The 20,886-nt window shown below is 49.7% G+C and overlaps 1 protein-coding gene across 13 annotated transcripts in view; it reads right to left on the bottom strand.

Annotated features, from left to right (window-relative positions):
• Positions 1–20,886, bottom strand: part of TRERF1 (transcriptional regulating factor 1) — a 194,614-nt gene that overhangs the window by 32,473 nt on the left and 141,255 nt on the right. For all 13 annotated transcript variants that reach the window (XM_078055322.1, XM_078055321.1, XM_078055327.1 and 10 more), the window contains 2 exons: positions 2,235–3,927; positions 749–795 (listed from right to left, as the gene is read on the bottom strand). In XM_078055322.1, the coding sequence (XP_077911448.1) occupies positions 749–795; positions 2,235–3,662 (1,475 nt within the window). In that variant the 5' untranslated portion in view covers positions 3,663–3,927. The remainder of the gene's footprint in view (positions 1–748; positions 796–2,234; positions 3,928–20,886) is intronic.

The following is a 20,886-nucleotide window of genomic DNA, read 5'->3' as shown; positions in this document are numbered from 1 at the left end:
TCAGAGAACTAAGCCCACTTTACAGATGGAAAACTGAGGCTCAAGAGTGGGAAAAAGGGCTTACTCAAAGTCATGCAAGAGTTGAACAAAACGTCCTTCATTCTAGATCATCAAGTGCTGGGTTTTTTCCACCTCTGGCCTATTTATTATCTTTCTAGAGTCAGCTCAGGCTGCCTCTTCCAGAAGCCTTCCCTTGGAGACACGTGTCTAAGTCCCTTGGTTCAGCCTCTAGACGGCATGTCTTAGCAGTTTGTCAGGTTCTGGCTAAGAATTTACCATGCCCATGATGGGGGGAAACAAGTCTATACTATTTACTGCTCCATCCTCAAAGCTTAGCTCTATGGCTGGCTCACAATAGATACTCAATAAATACTTGACTGAACGAACAGTGGACAGAACATGGCCTCTGGAGTCAATCCCAGTATTGCCACTTACTTGATGTACAACTCCAAGCTCTCTGAGCCTGTTTTCTCATTCATAAAGTCACAGGAATAAAGCCAAGGATGGTCGAGTGCTTACTATGTGCTAGGCACATGGTAATCCTACCCACCCCCACTGGGCTGCTTTATTACACAAAATATAGAGTGCCTAGCACACAGTAAATGCTCAAACACAACAGCTGCTGCTATTATTATGATAAACTTCTTTGAGAAATTGACCTTGAATTTGAAAATGAATCTGGAGAGACAACCCAGGAAAACCTCCCACTCTCCCAAAATGCCAACATGCCTTCTTGCACCCATCCTACCTTGACTCGGGGGACCCTGGCTGGGCTCTGCCATCAGGTAGGTGCATCTAATTTTGAGCCATGCAGGACATGGGAAGAAAGAAGAAAGAGAAAAAAAGTGTCTTTCTCACGGGAGGAGTCTTTGAGCTGAGGGAACCCCTGGGCCTGCACTTTCTAAGATGCTTCCCCAAGCTCACAGGGGCCAGCAGTTCAAGTCCAGGTGCTGGGTGCACCTGACACTTCTTTCCCTTGCTTCTCCCAGCCTCCCAACTTGGTAACACACCTACTCCGGGAGCTGCCACCAGCCACCAGCCCACCAGGACTCAATCCCCCACCTCGTTCCTTCCTTTTCTCCCTGTCCACCACTGTGTGCACAGACAGGCTCCATTCCCAAGAGAAACATGGAACAGAGAGCTGGACGACACAGCGGCATGCCCGGAGACCTCCTGCTCGTCAGGTCGGCATTGGCCATGCCACCTTATTCTTATATTCATAAACGCTCTCCATTACCAATGGGCCTGAGTCTCAAGCAAGACAGGGTCAAGGGGAGTTCATCTCCAGCCTCCAGCAGAGCCTTCTCTCCATCTATCCTGGTCCCCTTCTCCCCTGAGCCTATTGTCACATGACTATAACACCCAGAACATGCCAAGGCATGAACAGTGCCCAGCACACAGGAGGCCGTTTTGTGGCAAATACATTTGGGAAACAATCATGGTTAACAGCCGTGACCCACAGGCCTGCCGACGGTTTTTGTTTGGCTAGACGGTTTTTAAAAGTCCTGAATAAGGATGCCATCAGATGGGGCATTTGTCCTCCAGGCCACCAGAGCTGGCACCACTCCTCATTATCTCCTAATAGGCCACTTGGCTTACTCCCTTTACCTGCCTGAATCCTGAGCTAAGATTCTCATCTCTGAAGCCACAGGAGGTATCCCCTCTGGGAGATTCCCAGCGCCCATTAGCATATTAAAGGCTCTGAGAAGCCCCTCAGCATTGCAACCTGATCCACTTTAGGAACCCCCAAAATGGATTTATCTGGAGAACCTGTCTCCCCCCAGCCTTATCTATTAAACATTCTATGGTCTCCCTGGTCTGAGCAATATGCTTGGAGAAATGCTGTCATAACGTGGCCTCCTTCCCAAAGGGGGAACAATTTCACAAAGGAATTCTCTGAGGATTCAGACCTAAGGGGACCAGACCCCCCACTGTGCGGTCCCTGGGCCCCTTGACCACCACGCGCATCATTCAGGACCTCATATGGTATTCTGGCCGCCTCTGGAGCAAGATTAAGCTCAGTGGGCAGAGGACTGAGTCGAAATCGCTTCTGTGTCCCACGTGCCTGGCACAGACAGCGTCTGCCACATGTGGGTTAACGTTCGTGGCGTGAACAGGGAACAGAAGCCCGGGAGGGGGCTGGCTAGAGGGCCGGGCACTGCCTAGACAGACTCCGCTCTGGCTGGCGCTGCAGCACACCGAGGTACCCGGAGCTGCCCCCACGCTGAGAGTACCTGGGGCCACAGGGCACTGGGAGACAGCTGCTGGTGCTGAGGCCCCACGCTGTTGAGGTGGATCCCGCCGGGGGACAGGAGCGGCCGGTGCGGGAGGGCCCCGCCGAGCCGGTTCAGGTCCGAGCTTGCGGGGTCTCCCATTCCTGCATCGGGAGGCCCCAGGTCGCCGTGGGAGCTCAGCATGGCCTGGGCCTGCCTGTCGCTCGGGTAGGTCTTGGGCTGACTGTCCTCGCGCTGCTGGTGCTGGGGCAGGTGGCTCTGCTGGCAGAGGTGGTGGCCGTAGGGCTGCTGGGGCTCCTGGTAGTAGTACTGGGGCACGGAGCCCAGCTGGATCAGCTGGACAGCGTGCGCCTGCTCCGGGCCGTACTGGTGGGGGTCCCTGTGATAAGAGGGGGGCTGCAGGTGCATCTGCTGCTGCTGTTGCTGAGGCTGCTCTTGCAAGTGCTGCATCGCGGGTTGGGGCTGGTAATACTGAGGTATCTGCATCGGACCCTGCCGCTGCTGCAGCTGCTGTTGGGGCTGCTGAGGCTGCGGCGGGCGGGGCTGCGGCAGCGGCGGCGGCTGCTGCGGCAGGTCCTGCAGGGACACGTGCTGCTGCCCAGCCTGCGGCGCCGCCGCGTAATACTGGTGCTGCTGCATCTGTTGCATGTGCTGGGACAGCATCGGGGGGGCCTGCAGTGGCTGTCCTCCCTGCACTGGCACCTGAGCCAGCGGCTGCTGGTAGTCGTAATACAGGTGCCCCTGGCTGGCGTGCGGCCCTACCTGCAGGGCTGGCTTGGACAGCCCGCCGGGGAACCCAGGGTGAGCCTGCTGGGGCACCTGCTGGTAGCGAGCAGGAAGAGCCGGCGCTGGGGGCTCCATGGGCTTCTGGGACAGCAACTGGCGGAGGGCACTGTCAGGGGCCCCATCCATCACTGCCGACTGGGTGTGCAGCACCTGGGCCATATTGTTGACCTGAATTCGCAGGTTTTGGTTGGCGAACACCTGGGTGAAGGAGTCTAGCTTGTGCAGGACACCGCTGGTGAGTTTCTGGGTCCGGATCTCGCTGGCCTGGGAGTAGGTATATTGGTAGCCATCGGTGGGCTCAGGCTGGGCCGGGGTCCCCCACATCATGTTTGAGTTGGTCAGGTTGCCGCGTAGCTGGACATGGTTTCCAGGCCCGGTGTGACCTGCCCACCCTCCCTGCCTCGAGCTATCCACTTGGCCCAGGTTTTTGGAGCCAACAGGCAAGCCTAGACCATCCCGAGTATCTTGAGGGAAGTGGGGGGAGATGGGTGATGCCTGAGGGGCCTCCATTCCAGCCCCTGTGACTGTATTCCCATAGTTGTGGTTCAGCCCGCCATGGATGCCAAGTGGGGTCTGTTGGTAAAAAAGGTTCTCACCACTGTGGGCCACGTGATTGGTCTTGTAGAGTTGCTGATCCCCCATGGCGCCTGCCTTGGCCGGGAACGTCCAGCCACAAAACCATAAAAAAAAAAAAAAGGTCAATGAAACAAACCCAAAAGGACTGAAACCCTGAGAAGCTGAGAGAAGGTGTCCACACTATTCCACGGCTGACATGTCTGTGAACGTGGCTGCAGCCAGATGTTCCTGTTGGCCCGTACCACTCATGTGCAGAGCGGCGGGCTTGACATGGTCCCGCGGGCCGAGGTATGGACCGAACACTGCCGGGGTGCAGAGATGCCGCGCACACCTGCAAGACAAGGTGCAAAGCACAGGACCGGATTTACTTGGACGCTCCGCAGGAACAATGACATCTACCCTGACCAGTTAGAGAATTCAATACAAAACAGGAGACTTGATTGGAAATAGCCTGTTTCATACACTGCACACCCTTTACACTGATTCTGCAGATCTGGGCCCTCATGGGAGATGGGAACTCTCTTACTTTCCAGCCATTGTTCCACGGCTCATTAGTTCATTGATTTGTTAATTCATTGTTTTGCTCACTGATTAATTCCTCCACTCTTCTGGGACTTGGCACTATCCTAGGACCTGCAGGGGATGTGAAGAAGGTTAAGCCATTCATTTATCAACTTACCTGCTCAACAAATACTTACTAGACACCTACTAAGTATAAGGCACAATGCCAGGAAATGATTATGACATGGGCCAGCTCTTGAGGTGTTTATGGTTAGAAAAGGTGATGATGGGTCACATGAATAAATACGATGCCAGAAGGAAGGATGCACGTAATAAAAAGGTAAAAATAACAGATATGGGAACTCAGACTGGAGAGCTTATGCCAGATAAGAACGGAACCGGAGAAAGTTTCCAAGGGGAGTACTGCACACATGAGTTTGCCTGTCCCGTCAACACAGTTCCCTGCTTTCTGAGGTCCCTGCTCAGGGAAACATCTCTGCACAGTGCTGACCTGGCATGAAAAACCATACTGGGACAAGTCTTAGAACCATGAACTAGGATATCTAGAGAGACTGGTTTAGTCTGGTTTGACTCAGACAGGTCCTTTAGGGGACGTCTAACTGGGGTCTGCAAACCCCTGGGAGTACACGAAAACGTTCCAAGCAATACACACATGCACTCCAAGTTTTAAGAGAAAGTTTTTCTTTCTCTTAATTCCCAGATCCTCAAACTTCCATAGAAGCTGTTTTCTAGAACTGACTGGTGACGAAGGTGCAAGTTGACATTTTATACTTGCACTCTCACAACTGCCCTCCTTCTCTACAAAAGAAAGACAGACCTCTTACCCAATCCCAAATCTTAACTGGGCTTATTATCGCCCCAGTAAAACCCCCCTGGCCACCATCTAGAAAACAAGCAACTCTAATAAATGAGTGGTGAATCTTCTTTGAAGCTGGATGGTTTCCAATTCCTTTTTTTTCTTAGGAGGGCCTAACAGAAGTTAATTAAAGTCTAATTGTTAGTGATAGATCGCTATGTGATTTTCGGTATAGAACTCAGAAGCAGATCAAGAACTGAGTGATCGGGGTGCCTGGGTGGCTCAGTCATTAAGCGTCTGCCTTCAGCTCAGGTCACGATCCCAGAGTCCTGGGATCGAGCCCCGCATCGGGCTCCCTGTTCCGCGGGAAGCCTGCTTCTCCCTCTCCCACTCCCCCTGCTTGTGTTCCCTCTCTTGCTGTGTCTCTCTGTCAAATAAATAAATAAAAATCTTTTTTAAGAAAAGGGGAGAACTGAGTGATCCTGTTTTAACAAAACTTCTATCAGTTCACACGAATGAGGATATTCAGGGCTTACATCTCTATGACTAAAAAATGGAAATGTAATCAATGTCGGCCCGTCTCAAATCTCATACAATACGTAATATTCTTCCACAAATATAAAAACAAACTGAAGAAATAACCCAATGCCAGCAGTATTCTATTTCTGGGCGTGGTGATAACTGTATTTATTCAAGTGAGTGTGTTCACTTGGATAATTCAAGCTGTACACTCTGGTCATATATAGGTATGTATGTCTGAAGTCAATAAAAAGCTTTATTTTAAAAAGTCATCCAGCATTACCATCTCACCAAGAGATACATCCTCAATATAATTTTAGGTTTTATGTTTATTAATTATTTATCCGAATTAGCAATACATTTATGTTATTTTGATCAATCATGTCCTATTAATAATTGTTAACATAACTCAAACCAGAGAAAATTTTAATACTTAGAGCTTTATGATTTCAGGAAATTAAAGAAGTTTTAATTTCATATAAAATTGTTACAAATATGATAGGGAAACAAATGAAAGAGTTTTAAGCATAAAATAGATTACATATATTCCATTAGGATAAAATTCCACAGGGGAAGTGAACAGAAATAAAGTTTCAAGAAGAAAAAGGAACACTGACAATTAGTGAAGAGCGTGTTCATGCATTTTTAAAATGGATGATGGTGGATATCAAATGCCTATGGAGCTTAGATTCCACTGGATAAATTTAAAACAGTGACGTAATAGTTTTATTTAAAAATATCAATGTTTTTAATATACTGGAAATTGCATCTTCTGCAAATGTATGATAAAAAATGTAGATGTAAACTGAAAATGTGTGAGGGGGGTCATTACATTTACCACATCCTTTTATGGGGGATTTTAAGCAGCAAAGTGTGAAGACCATTGCAGTAGCCCCCTCCAACCGGGAACTAGACTGAGTTGGTATCTGTCTCTTTCTGAATGATAGAGAGGGACAAATTCAGAGCAAGGGATTTGCTTTGGTTTGGTAGAATGAAGGGTGGATGAAGGGAACCAGTGGGAGGAAACCATGGCTGGCCAAGGAGAGCTAGAATAGATCCTGAATATGACCATGAATGGCTACTGAAGGCATCCGAGCAGGCACAAGGATGCTGGGCTTGATGGCGCTGAGCTTCAGAAGCAAGGAGACCCACTCCCCTCACCGAAAATGCGGTCCGTATCACCTGGGAGCTTGTCAGAAATTCAGAATCTCAAGGCTTCAGCTTCCATCTACTGAATCAGGATCTGCATTTTATCAAGACCCCCAAGTGATTCACGTGCACATTAAAATTTGAGAATTTTAGTAGGCTCTCGCTGCATCCAGGTGAGACATAACTAAGACCTGAATTTGGATGACGGCGAGCAGAACAAAGGGAGAAATGAGAGAAACATCCCCTGTGCTGCCACTGGGAAGTGAGTCTCCTTCAGGGGCTTATGACCCAGTCTGAGGAGACACCCTTTCTCTTCTCACACAAGCTCTCCTCCTTGACATCCCCACTCACCACTATACCTTGCTGACCCCCAGTCACTACTCCCAGTCCGGAGGGTCTGGGCTCCTGCTCAGCTGCCTACCCCAAATTCTACTTCCATATTCAAAGGCAAAGTCAACATCATGTTCCTCAGAATGGATGGTCCTCTAAACTCTTGCCCTCGACTCCTCCCTCTCCTTTAACCAACCCCACAACCTATCAATTTACCTCCTCATCTGTCTTCTGGACCATCCCAATAGCCTCCAACTCATCTCCCTGCTTTTGGTCTTGTCCATGCTACAGACAGCAGCAGCAGAATGAACTTTTCAAATATAACTCCGACCCCATCACTGTTCAAAATCCTTTGAGGGCATCCTAGTGCTCTTAAGGTTAAAAATCAAAATCATGAACAAGGCCGATCGGGCTCTGAAGTTTGTCCCAGTCTGGCAATGTATCTCTCTTTTCTTTGTTCTTTACCACCTTCTCATCCCACCACCCCAAGCCATTCTGGTCTTCTCTCAGTTTCTTGAAGCTGCCACACTGCCTCCCACCACAGGATCTTTGCACATGCTGGTGTGCCCCCACACCCCTAATTTGGAAAGCTGTTCCTTTTCCCATACTCTTTTCATTAGTCACATCCTGGGCATCCTTCATTCAGATCTCAGCTCAGACTGTATTTCTTAAGGAAGTCTACCCCGACCCCAACCACAAGTCAACATCAGGGTCATTTCTTACACATTCAATTTCTTTCAAACCACTATTCTCAGTCCATAATTGTACTTCCACCAGTGCCATTATTTGATTAATGGATTTCTCTTTATTAGAGCAGGGGCCATGTCTATTTTTGCCTATGATTTTATTCCCAAAACCTACCATAATGCCCAGCATATTGTAGGCCCTCCAATAGGGATTTGTTGAAGGAGGGGTAATTATTTGTTGAATGAATGAATTGATGAATGAAAAAAAAAAAGTTAACAATGATCAAGTGTCCCACTGAATTGTTATCAGCAGAAAAAGACACAGTGTAGGGGGAATGAATGTTAAGTTCTTATGGAGAACAGTTAGGTTTACCTGGGTCGTGATGGACAAATAGAGTTCATACAGAGATGAGAAGACCAGGAAGGGTATTCTGGTTGAGGGAACGGTGTGTATAAAAGCGTGGAGTCAGGTGCAGGTGTCCATGTCAGGAACTCCCTGATGATCGGACTGAACTTGTAGGCAGGGATCAATTGTGGGGGCTTTAAAATGACCGCGAGCAGTGTTATCCTGTGGGCACTAGGCCTGATGATAACAGAATGCCCTGCCTAGCTTAAACCTCACCACTTAACCTGCCTCAAAAGGCTTTGCACCACATTACCTCTCACAGGAAGAATTACTTATTGAAACTCACCAGATTCTGACCATGACCTGATTTCATGTCCCTCCACCATGCCCCTGTGGGTGGAATGGAAGCTAGATAATTTTACTTCTGTTGATGTGTCTGTTTTGTGTTCTGAGCTACAGGAATCTATTCTTTATTCTCTAATATTTTCAGAACTGGAGATGTAGTTTACTTACAAGTACAGAACCCTACAAAGTCAGAAGTGGTTCCTGGGTCAGCAGCATTAAGCATCACACGGGAACTTGTTACAAATGCTAACTCTTGGCCCCTATCCAGGCCCACTGAATCAGAAACTTGGTCGGGGGACAGCAGTCTGTTTTAATGCGCCCTCTGTTGAGTCTGATGCCCTTTCCAGTTGAAGACTGCGGTAAAGCTCATCTGGTCTCCCCACATTGACAGATTTAGAAGCTGAGGCCCAGAGAATAGTGCCTGGTTCACAGCGGCAGGCATTCAAGAATCATACGTCGAATGAAGAGAGGGGAAAATGACTTCCCTAGGAAGAGATAACGAGGTAGTGGCAAAACCTTGTGCTATTTATTTTACGTTAAATTTATTTACTTGACAGAGAGAGAGAGAGAGAGCCAGCACAAGCAGGGGGAGAAGCAGGCAGAGGAAGAGAGAGAAACAGGCCCACCACGGAGCAGTGAGCCCGATGCGGGGCTTGATCCCAGGACCCTGGGGATCATGACCTGAGCTGAAAACAGACGCTTAACTGACTGAGCTACCCAGGCGCCCCTATCTTAGGTTAACTTTACAGATTTTTAAATTTTTATTTATTTACTTTCCCCAAGAACTTAAATACTTCCTGTGTATAAATTTATATATATATATATATATATATTTTTAAGTAGGAACTATATTTATGTGGTTCAAAATTCAAAAGGCGTAAAGAAATACACAGAAGAGTGAAAATACCCCAAATAAATAAGTGCTTAAAAAGAAAGTGAAAAGTCAGAGCAAATTTTTTTAAAAAGGGTATGCGTGAAAAGTCTTCCTCTTGCCTCTATTCCCAGATACCCAGCAGCCCAGCTCTCTTGGGACAATCACTCAGATTCTTTTTTTTTTTTTTTTTGAAAGATTTTATTTATTTATTTGACAGAGAGAGAGACAGCGAGAGAGGGAATACAACTAGGGTGGGTGGGAGAGGGAGAAGCAGGCTTCCCGTGGAGCAGAGAGCCAGATGCGGGGCTCGATCCCAGGACCCTGGGATCATGACCTGAGCCGAAGGCAGACGCTTAACGACTGAGCCACCCAGGTGCCCCAATCACTCAGATTCTTGCATATTCTAGAAACATTTGCCTTTTGCAAAGATGGCAGCATGCCACAGTTCAGCATTTTGTCAAAAGGTATTTTAAGTATACATTTACAACCTAGAAACTGTTCTTGGCGGATTAGTCAATCTAGAATTGTCATACTACCATCTCAGGACTCAAGTCTTAATGATTTTTCTAATAAGGTAACTGCTTTGCTCATTATGTAAAACATTTCCTATTGGGTAATTGGCACCAGGAGCTTTTCACTCATGAACTAATTAACAGAACTACTACTTTCACATTTCTTTGATCAATTCCTTCCTTAGAGCAAGACTCTGGGATTCCAGAGTGGAATCAACAAATGAAGGCTGACTCAGAACCCGAAGTGCCCTCTCTGTTCCCCCCGAAGCATGAGAGTCACATGGCCTGCTTCCATGCCCATCTGCCCACTGGCTGTCCCGTCATTCCAAGGCAGGGACAGCATCCTACTCATATTGTGTCCCAGTGCCTGGGACACAGCAGATGCTCAATCAACGCTCATTGAACTGAGACGCTGAGCCAAGCAAATGAGACGGAGAGCACTTTACCCCTGACATGGACCCAGGGATGGAATCTATTATTTTCTGTTTCAAGCCAAGTGCCCTACAGCACCAGAGTCATGGGATACTGTAGATAATAAGGCTCTGCATAGACTTTTCAGCACAGGAGTTTTTCTGTATGGGGCCAGCTAGTAAATATTCTCAGGTTTGTGGGCCATACAATCTGTCACAACTTCCCAGCTGCAGCGTGAAAGCAGCCATAAAATGATACAGCACAAATGGGCGTGGCTGTGTTCCAATACAACTTTATTTACGGACACTGAAATTTGAATTTTACATATTTTTCTCATATCAAGACATATTACTGTTCTTCTGATTTTTTTCTTCAACCATGTACAAACGTAAAAACCCTTCCCTTAGCTCACAGGTGGTATAAAACCACGTGTGGGCTGGGTTTGGCCCCCGCCAAAGTTTGCTGACCCCTATTCTAATGCGTCAAGTCCCGTCCCCCACCCGCCCACCCCAGGAGCACCAGGAGACAGAGCACAATCTGCAAGGAGGCTATCTGTCCAAAAGGACTGTCCTTTGAACCAGAAAGAGAGAGAGGGAGGAAGTTGACTTTGGCCAAGGACTCAGCGGGACTTGTTTGCTTATAATTCAGCCGGGGTAACACCCCGCTCCCGCCAGACCACCACTGCTGGTTGGAGGAAGAAAAACCAAAAAGATTTTCCTTTTTCCGACACTGGGTCATCATTCAGAGACTGTATACACAATCCCCCAAATGACTTGGCTTGGGTTTGGGGCAAGCCTTCCCCTCAGGTCTGTCAAAGAGCTTCATTTGGGTTCTCCTGGGATTCTTCGCAGTCCAGCTCTCGCCCCAGCTCCCCAGAGGCGGCAGAGGCCAAGGGCAGTTCTCCAAGGCGTGGGCCCACGGTTCATGGTCTCCTTTATAGCAATGTTGTCGTTCTAAATGCTTTCTGATTAGTCTTCTAAATAAAGCCGGTGGATATTTTATGATTCTGTAACCCAATTACCGTGGACGAGTTCGGCCGATGATGGCTAATAGTACCAAAACGTTCCCCCTCGCAGAGTGACTGGTCTGCTCATTTCCTTGGCGGCCCGCTCTTCCCTGCCCTGGGTCTCTGCTGACTCCCTGTGGTGGGAGGATTTCCAAGACTGCCTTTGGGCTCCAAGGGACACTTATTTCTCCCTCTTTCAGACTCACCCTGTGGCATCAACTGTCCCTCTAAGCCCAGGAACCAGGAAGAAGCCTGACGCAGAGCCTGGGAACTTGCAAAATGGAGTTTGGATTTTGCTTCCTGTGCACAGCTCACCACCAGTACATGGCAATGGGAGATATTTCACTTTCTGGTGTGCAGGGTCCTGGTCCTCACTGTCATTCCTCACTCCTTTGGGCTAGCAGTAGTCCTCAACCAGGGAATCAACGCTGTCTTCCCCCAGTGACTGCCACGTGCCATTTCTTCTCTCCCTCCCCAGCTGGCATGGAGGATGTGGATGCTGAGGATGTGGGGAGATAAGGGATCACAGGAATCTAGGATGGCTTCCTGGAGGAGGCAGCCATGATATGAGTGTGCCTTGTTGATATATTTCTATATACAGTCTTTCAAACCACCTTCCTCCACAAATGGCTAGACCTGGGTAGGGATATTAGGAGTATGGGCTTGGACTCGTGAATATGGTGCAATTAGACAGAGGGGTGCTGGAGGAGCAAACAGGAGCCTCGGCTTTGGCTCCACTGACTCTCTGTGTGACCCTGGGCAAGTCATTTGCCCTGTCTGGACCTCAGCCATGTTTTTATGTGTCCAGATAATTAAAGCCAAGCTTTTCTAGAGGGAACCTGAATAAAATTCATAAAATCCCTGCCTCTTCTTTTATCAACTTGTAGAGGCTGAAATTAATGGTTCAGCATCTAATTAGTATTCAAGGTGTGGAGCAGACAACTGTTCAGGGGTGAATGCACACAACTTAGTGACCGCTACGGGGTGTCTACCTCCTCCAGGACAGAGAAGTTAGGGAGGAGGAGGCAACTGATGTGAACTGATGTGGCCCAGCCCTTCCTGACTCCTCAGCACCACATGATATAACTGCTCTGGGAGACTAGAGTGGGACTTGCTCATATGCACCCAGTGGGATCCACGTTCATCACGTCAGGACAGATAAAGTCAGTCTCCCCAAGTCTCCTGGGGAGAAAGCGACATGGGGGGGCAGCGTAGGAAATTTATACCCCAAACTTAGGGTCCCTTAGATCTCACGGGAGCAATGTAATAGGCTCTGGGGTGGTTATGCCAGGGACGAGGTCCACACGGGCTGCCTGACTCCTCCATGAAGGCTCCTCCCAACCACAGCAGGCCCCTCCTGGTGGTGGGGAGGCTGACAGATGATGCAGCCAAGAGGTCTGCAGAGAGAAGGCAGGGCAGGGGGATCATCCGAACAAGCCACACGGGAGGCCCCGAACACTGGCTACTCCATAAGAACATGTTTCTCCCAAGGAGGAGTTGCTAGGAGAATTTCAGTATCCACCAGCAACCATAATGAAAACCTTACCTGTGCCAGGAGACCTGACCAGGTCATAGCTGCTGGCCTCAAGAGGCTTACAGCTGCGTAAGGGGACTGGGGACTTCACAGCCCGGAGACCAGCCACCTGTGCCCTGCCCGTCCTTTATATTCTTTCATACAGCCTCACCCCAAGGACCTACTGTGCCAGGACTCTGCTAGAGGAGATAAAACCCTGAAAACCTGCATCTTTAAGCTCATGGGTCTGGGGGAACGAGGCTGGGGCGGGCTTCCTAAAGACTCCAAGGAATTTCACAAGGAGGAGGCAGAGGAGGGCCTCCAAGGGGGCAAGGTCACCCCAGCCAGGGCCCAGGAGGCACAGTGGCCAGACACCTGCTGTTGGGGATGGGGGTGGGTATCTCTGTGGGGTGTCCAACTGGAGGGGGCTGGGCCTGGGTCCACAGGGAGGATCCACCACTCCTACTCCCAAGGACCTAGGACTCGGGTTTTGTGAATCAATACGGGACTGCAGCCAAAAAAGGATCCCCATCCCTGAAGCTGTCCAGGGCAGGCCAGGGCAGGGCAGGGCTGGGAGAATGGAAGATTCCCCTCCAACTGCTCTGACGATGCCCTAGGGAGTGTGGCGGATGAAGAGGGACTGAAGGGGTGCTGGCTGGTGGGTAGATCTGACGCCTGTACTCTGCCTCCAGCCTCAGAGTGAATTATAAATCTAAGAAAACACAAGTCAAGCTTCTGAGGGCTCCATTCCAAGCCCCACATCCAGCACCCTGGGCTGAGCCGCCAAGAGAGCCTCTAGCAGGTCCGTGGTACCGACTGGCTTCTTCTGCAGGGGACAATGAGGAGGCCCTGGGATCGACCAGCCCGTAGATTCTCCTGCCTCAGGACTCTACATAGGCTGCCTGGTCAGGGCTTCTGTTCCCAAATGGGGCCACTGGCTTGGCTTTGGTCTGTGGCCTTTAAAGTCTGACGTCTTTATAAAAAACAGACGCCGCTGGACACCAAGGTCACAAAGATGGGGAAAGGGGGCTTGGGGAAAACACAGCCCTTCTTTCTGGAAAACAGCTTATAGCTCACTGGGTAATCAAGTAAGTGATGCTCCCTTGCAGGTAAAGTAATTGCGCCTTAGTGTTCTTGGTCTGGGGCTGTCGGTTGGTCGGCTGCTGTCTCTCGGCTCTCCTGCCTGCATTTCAGACACGGGGCTCCCAGGGTTAGGATGTGAGTGCCACGTCTGGGCATTTGGTAACCAGCAGCAGCAACAGGGCCCCATCCTGGGGCAACGCCACGGCTCCTAGGCTTTTCACTTGAACGATCAGGGGGCTAAGACAAGCATCCCCACAGCCCTTTCTGGCTCAGAGTTCTAAGACTTTGGGGGAAATTTTGGGAGTCAGGAAACAAGCCAGAGGGACCTCTGTGTCTGGGGCTGGAGGCCTTCCCAGAGGCACTTCCTGAGTGGCTCCCTCCTCCAGACCCCTGCAGATTGGATTCTAGCCTATCATCATGGCTCACGCCCCCACCTTTCCAACGCTGAGGGCAGCTGGAGGCCCACCCTGCTCAGCTCTGGGCCCCAGCCTCTGCCTCCTGCCTGGCACCGTGCTAACTAGGTGTTGGCTTAGTGAAGCCAGACAGAAGGCCTCAGAGCCCACGTCAAACTTCCTGTCACTCTGTAGCCCCCTGACCAAGGTTTGACTCTGTGGCTTGGCCGCCCTGAGATGTCTCCTTTGTCCTTCGTTGTGTGGAGGAAGGCTGGCCTCCACCAGATGAGAGAGGCTCCTGGTCCCAGGCCTCTCGGAAAGCTGCTGAGCACAGGCGAGCAAACAGTGAACAGGCCACAGGGGTGAACATCCTGCAAGAGGCGAAGCTGATGGAGCCGCGGAGACCAGTTTTGTCAGGAGGGCCTCGTGCCAAATCACAGCATGCCAAGGTGAAGAACACCCGTAAGCTTTAATCTACAGATGCTTCTAAGAATTCAAATGTTATAAAGTTGGAAGCGAACATTCCCAACAACCCCCTCACCTGAGATTCCCACTGTTGAGTTCTGGATGCAGATGATGGGATGGACACAAAGCTTGGTTTCCGACTACCCAAGAGGCTACTGACAGGCCTCAGGGAATCAAGAGCATATCTTGCCCTTTTCTGGGTTTGCTCCCTCCTCTGGTGATCCTTTACATCCTGGTAAGCCCCCAAACCTGTCCGGACTTGCCCAAGTCCGATATTCTATTGGTCACTGGTCCCCATTGTCTCACTGTCTCAAATTCTTACATATATATCCTTAAAGATTTTATTTATTTGAGAGAGAGAGCGTGCGCACAAGTGAGAGAGCACAAGCGGGTGTGGTGGGGTGGCAGAAGGAGAGGGAAAAACAGGCTCCCCGCTGAGTAGGGACTCGATCCCAGGACCCTGGAATCATGACCTGAGCCGAAGGTAGAGGCTTAACCGACTGAGCCACCCAGGCGCCCCTCACTGTCTCAAAGTCTTGCCCAACCAACTTCCCTTTGCTCCTCTGAAACCAGGAGGCTGCAGTGATGCATCCACCAGGGGCCCCTGTGGCTTAAATGAGAGGGCAGAAACGGGGCCCCTAGAGCCTGGGAGCCTTGGGGAGAGTGAGGACCAAACCTCAGAGGAAGGATTTACAGGCCTAGAGACACATCCTTCTGCTTGATGGAAATATTACTCCATCACGGAGTCACCTCAGGTATTCTATTTTTCAACCAAAGCTTGATTTTAAGTTCTAAAGGCACAGAATTGTGTTTTAATCCCTCTGTTTGTACGTCTCTCCCTCCCCTCTCCACTGTGCCATGACCAGTGCTGGGCTCAAAGCAGATCCACTCATCATGGAATGCAGAAAACAAGTTTGTCAAACATCAACGCTGTGTGCCTGGCTAAGGATTAGGAAGTGAAGGAGACAATCCCCTTCCCAGAAAGCTGATGTGGCCCCGTGTTAAGCCTAGGTAGGATGCCAGCCTAAGAATGTTCCCAACAGTGCCCAGACGTCCTCCAGCCCTGTGTGGAGATAGATTGCAGAGGGGCAGGCTGCAGCTGGGAGGAGAGCAGCAAAGACCCCCACCGCCATGCTGATGAGCTGGACTAACGCTGCTGAGCAGATGGGAAGAAAGAATGATAAAGGTAATGTGGCTATAACATGCAGGGGATGCCGACCTGGGGCCAGGCACAGCGCCAAGTCCTTCACACGCCCCTCACACGCACCCCCACACCCCGGTGGGAACCCGCACCCATCACACTTCACTGCCTTACCAATCTCCCACAGACACCCTGAGATAGCATTCTCAGAAGAGTCCCCTTACGAACCTCTGTGAGAATCTCTTTAGGATACACACCCAGGCTCTCAGAATTCCCTTTCTAGTAAGTTGGTTACAGAAAAGACAACAAATGACACATATGAACGACCTACAGTATTATTTTGAATAGCCAAAGACGGAAAACATCCCAAATGCTGACCGGTAAGGGATGGATTAAAGGGAATTATGGAATAACCACATGGTGGAATACTATGCAGCTGTTAAAAAGAACAAGGAAACTCTCTATGGACTGATATGGAAAGCTCTCCAAAGTTAAAATAGAATATACACACAGCTGTAAAGAGTCGATTCTCATTATTAGCAGTCATATATGTCCTGTGAAGTCACCAAGAACACTGAATTAGTGAACACTCTTACCACTGCTTCTAAGGGAAATACGAGTTAGGTCCCCACGAGGTCACAACGTTTGCATCAACTGAGCGGTACATAACCTCGTTTTACATGTGTTTCTGCTTCAAGGCCCCTTATTCCATATATATTGCTGATTCGTAAACACCAAACTCACAGCCAACAGCCCTGTAACTCTTACTTACATGAAGCTTATCTAACAAGTATTTTCTCCATAGGTCACACGCAACCTGGCACTTAGGAGCACTAGCCAGCGTGTCAGCACCATACCTGGGGGCCACTTTAAAACAGCGAAGTCAACAGGAAGCACAAACACGTGAGACCTGTGGCATGAAAGAGGCTGGGAAAAGGACATCTGTTTACAGCACGAGAGCACAACAGCAAGGCATCGCATCACGCTGGGCAGCCTCAGCTGGGGATGTGTGTCGGGCAAATCCAATGTTCCACTGCCCTGACGTGTCCGTCAATGACTTCCAAAGTGTCGCCAAATATCGATTTGGGGGTTATAAATAAATTTAAGAGAGTAGAAGAATTCGCAAATACGGAATCCATGAATAGTGAGGATCCACTGTAATATTCATAGTTGGTTGTTGTGCATAAAGAAAACCTGGAAGGATCCAAGAAACCAGTAAGAGTTGTCTGTGGGGAGGGGCTGTGTCTGGGCTGCATAGGAATAGTGGGAAGGAGACTTCATTTTAGAGCTTTTTATGTTTCTCTCAATTATTGAACCACGGGAAGCTATTACTTCAAAAATAAACAGACGTCATAAAACACTGAAAAGCCTTCATGTACACTTAAAAGCACTACGTTCACACCTTAACATTTTATTTTAACTTCAAACACAAATATCTTACGAATCTTTTTGAGGCAGGGTCCAGACCTCTGCGCATAGGTCAGTTGACTAGAGCCGTGCATTTGTTTTTTCAGCATAAATCACCCCCCCCCCCATGCATCATGGGTCATTTTCTAGTCCGGCATCCGTAAAAAGGAGCTGGAAGGTGAGGGCGCCAGTCTGACAGGCACATCGTCTCTCGCCTCCCAGGGCCAGTCTCCAGCAGTGCTCGTGCACATACCTGGGCAGGGATTTTTCTCGAAGCGGCTTGCTTCCGTCAATTCTTTCCAAAGCATTCAGTTCACTTTTCACAGAAACAGCATTTCTATTTCTTTCATGCGCTCAGAGGTCATCGAATTTACGTTACACTACTGAGCACAACTGGCGTAAGCAGGTGCTCGTGTAGCCCGGGCCACCCCGTGATGGTGGGGGCTGTGCAGGCGGTCTGGGGGCTGAGGGAGCGGGGCAGCCGCGGGCCGGCAGGTAGAAGGGGGCTGACGACTGCCTCACCTGTGCGTGAATGCGCCTTGTGAACCGGAATACACCACAAAAATGCAGGATGTCCTTGAAGCGTGTCTTCGTGTATGTTACGTGGCAGTTACGTCCATGGGTCAGAGGACTACGGGCAGAGGGCTGGTCCCCCTGGGGCTCAGAGCAGAGCTGGGGGGGGGGGCTAGGCCCTTGGAGAACAGCTTCTGAAGGCACAGACCTTCCTCAAAGGCCTTCAAGGTAGGATTTCTGACAAAGCGGACATTCAGCCATCCTATTTTTAGCAAAAGGTAGAGGAAAGGCATGTCTGGACGATCTCCATAAATGCCCTATGAACCCCCAGAGAAGCTATTTGGGATTGAAGTCCTCAGTCTGGGCCTCCCGCCCCCATGCCCCGCACCTGGTTACGGGGGTAAGGGGCCAAAGTCCATGACCTGAACCCAAAAGGCCTTTGCCTCAGCAGATGAAATGGAGGCTGCAGACACTGACTCCCTCTGCTTCCTGGGCCCAAAGGAACTTTTGTGCCTCCACCCCTGCCTCAATTCCTTCCTCTTCACTCGCCTTAAGTACTGGAGGGGCCTGAATCAGAAACCTGGGACCCCAAGAGTGCAATCCCCCCTCACTTCCAATGGGTTATCAATTCCTGTCGACCTCTCCTCCATGGCATTCCCTGGCCATCTTCTCCCCATTCCCCTGCCAAGTCTACAATAGAGTCTCTTCATGGCCAGCCTCACTCCCTCCAGCCCACTTTCCACCCAGTAGCCCTGCCCATGCCACCCCTCTGCCCGAAACCGCCAGTGCTCCCCCTGCCGACAGGAGAAGTGTCCCCACAGCTCAGCCTGGCACAATTTGACCTCATCTACCTTTGCACCGATTTTCCCCAACCATTCCCCCATACATACCCCAAGCACCAGACCTGAGTTTCCAGAATGTTGGTCCCTCTGCCTGAAATCACTTTCTCTCATTCTCCATCTTCTCAGCCTACAAGTTCCTGCTCAGACTTAGCGACTTTCATGAAACCTTCCTGGATTCTCAGACATGCGCTGTAACAAAATATCTGCATGCCCACTTTATAGCAGGCACAGTGGATAAAATGGGGCTCAGTGTCAGCCCTCGTGGGGCTTGCAGTCTGGGGCGGCAGTGTCGGACCCAGACAAATATAATTCTGTGACCATGATGAATGGCTATAATGTAGGGTCATGACCTCAGCAGAAAGCTCTGAGAAGGATCCTCTGAGGAAGTCACAGTGATGCCACTGGAAGGATGAGAAGGGTGTGGAAATGGTGTGAAATGTCACGTTCCAGACAGAGTCAAGGACAGAACGGGCAAAGGCCCTGGGGCAGGTGGGAACAAGGTAGACGTAAAGAACCAAAAAAAAGGGCCAGAGTGGCTGCAGCGCAGGACCAAGGAGCATGGTGATAAAACTGGAAGGGGGGCAGGGGCCAGACCACTCAAGGTTCTTGAGGGTAAGGATTGTTATCTTTACCCTAAAAAGTAATGGGGAACCATAAAAGTGTTTTGAGTGGTGTGTGTCTGTGTGTGTGTGTGTGTCTTCTAAGCATGTGTGACTGACCAGATTTCCATCTTGAAAAGGCCACAGTGTAGACCAGAGGTCAACAAAGTTTTTCAAAATAAAGGGCCAAATAGAATACATTCTAGGTGTTGCAGCCAGATGACAAAACCAAGGCTATGATGTAGACACACATGTAATGAGGGAAACACACATTTCTACAAATTTTTCAAGGAAACTCAAAATATAATTAATAACGGAGTACTTTTTTTGTTTTGGTAATACAGATCTGCTAAGGAGAAGAGTGGGAATATTTTTTGGAGGGATAACATGTTGCCTAACTGGGGTTCAAAGCTAAGGTTCCCATATCATCCAGTGTTTATATGTACAACCATTTTTAGCTCACAGGCCATAGTTTGTGGACCCGTGGTGCAGACATGGACTGGAGGAAGGTGAGGGGGGACACGGGGCACTTAGCTTTACAGTGGTCCAGGCCAGGCAGCTCACACGTGGGAGGTGACGGAGGGGCATTTTGGGGTGAACCTGGCAGAACTTAGTGATGGGGTGGGTATGGGGGCACGGCAGGGGCAGGTGTCAAGATGACGCCCCGATGTTGTGTTCGTGCCTGTGAAGATGGGGCACCGTGAGAGTTCAGTTTCATTTGGAGACCTATAACAGGAGCTGCCCCTGAGGCAGCTGGACTGGGGGCTCCCGGGCTGAGAGGTCTGTGAGTTCCCTGACAACAGGTAATACGTGAAGGCAGGGGCATGAGGAAGAACGTCTGCAGGGCGAGCAAGGATGGGCCCAGGACTCTTGCGAATCATTACACCACTCAGCACGCTGTGCCCCACTGGGCTATTGCCTCCACCATCAGGCTAGCACCTCTTCTGAGGAGTGCCTCATCAAGTCTGTCTTCAGGGGCCAGCATATGACGTGGTACCCATTGGGCACTAAGGACATGAGAGAGGGAGGGAGGGAGAGAGGAAGGGGAGACCTTTTGTTTCTACAGGATAACATGGAAAAGACCCCCTCAATTCACAAGGGAATCCTCTGAAGAGCAGACCACGTCCTTCCCAAGAGCTGCTTTCGATAAGGGTCACTGGACCCTCCCCAATCATGTTAAATCGTCCAAGCACGTGAGTGCACACACACATTTACACACAAATCTCCTCCCCACCAACCCTTGCAACATGAGTTGGTGATGGTGTATTAATAACACACCCATCAGCTGTCAGTTCAACATGTCTAAATATTATGTTCCATCACCCAGAACATCATTTTTTTAAATTAAAAAAAAAAAGGCAAAATGGCAATTCCACTCACAGCAAGGGGGGGGAGAAAGCAAAAAAAGCCACAGGTTAAAGAAAATCAATTTTTCTCTTTTTCCCATTTTGTTTGTTTGTTGTTATTGTTTTTAAAAAGAAGCTCATGGTTCCATCTCTTTAACAGCCCAGGGATGAGATCAATGCAGAATGACCTGCCCTGATGACCACGGGTGTGTCTGCTGACATCTGTGGAGCTCAGAGCAGACTGGTCCCCTGGTCCACAGCCACAAATCCTCTGGCCCAATGTGGAGTCTCTGACAGGGACAGCAAGGAGTTCACAGGAGGGTGTGTATATCCTCATGGCCAATAGTAACATTCTGGAAAGAGGTGCACAAAGCACAGACATGCACTGTTCCGTTTTGTCCTCACAACAAACGTGTGAACGCAGAAGTGCTTTCCCTATTTAAAAGATGAGGTGGGGGTGCGTGAGTGGCTCAGATGGTTAAGCGTCTGCCTT

The sequence above is a fragment of the Halichoerus grypus genome, chromosome 9 (genome assembly GCF_964656455.1).
Source record: "Halichoerus grypus chromosome 9, mHalGry1.hap1.1, whole genome shotgun sequence".
Taxonomy (NCBI): domain Eukaryota; kingdom Metazoa; phylum Chordata; class Mammalia; order Carnivora; family Phocidae; genus Halichoerus; species Halichoerus grypus.
Note: the sequence above shows the minus strand (reverse complement) of the source record. Positions and strands in the feature narration are given on the sequence as shown.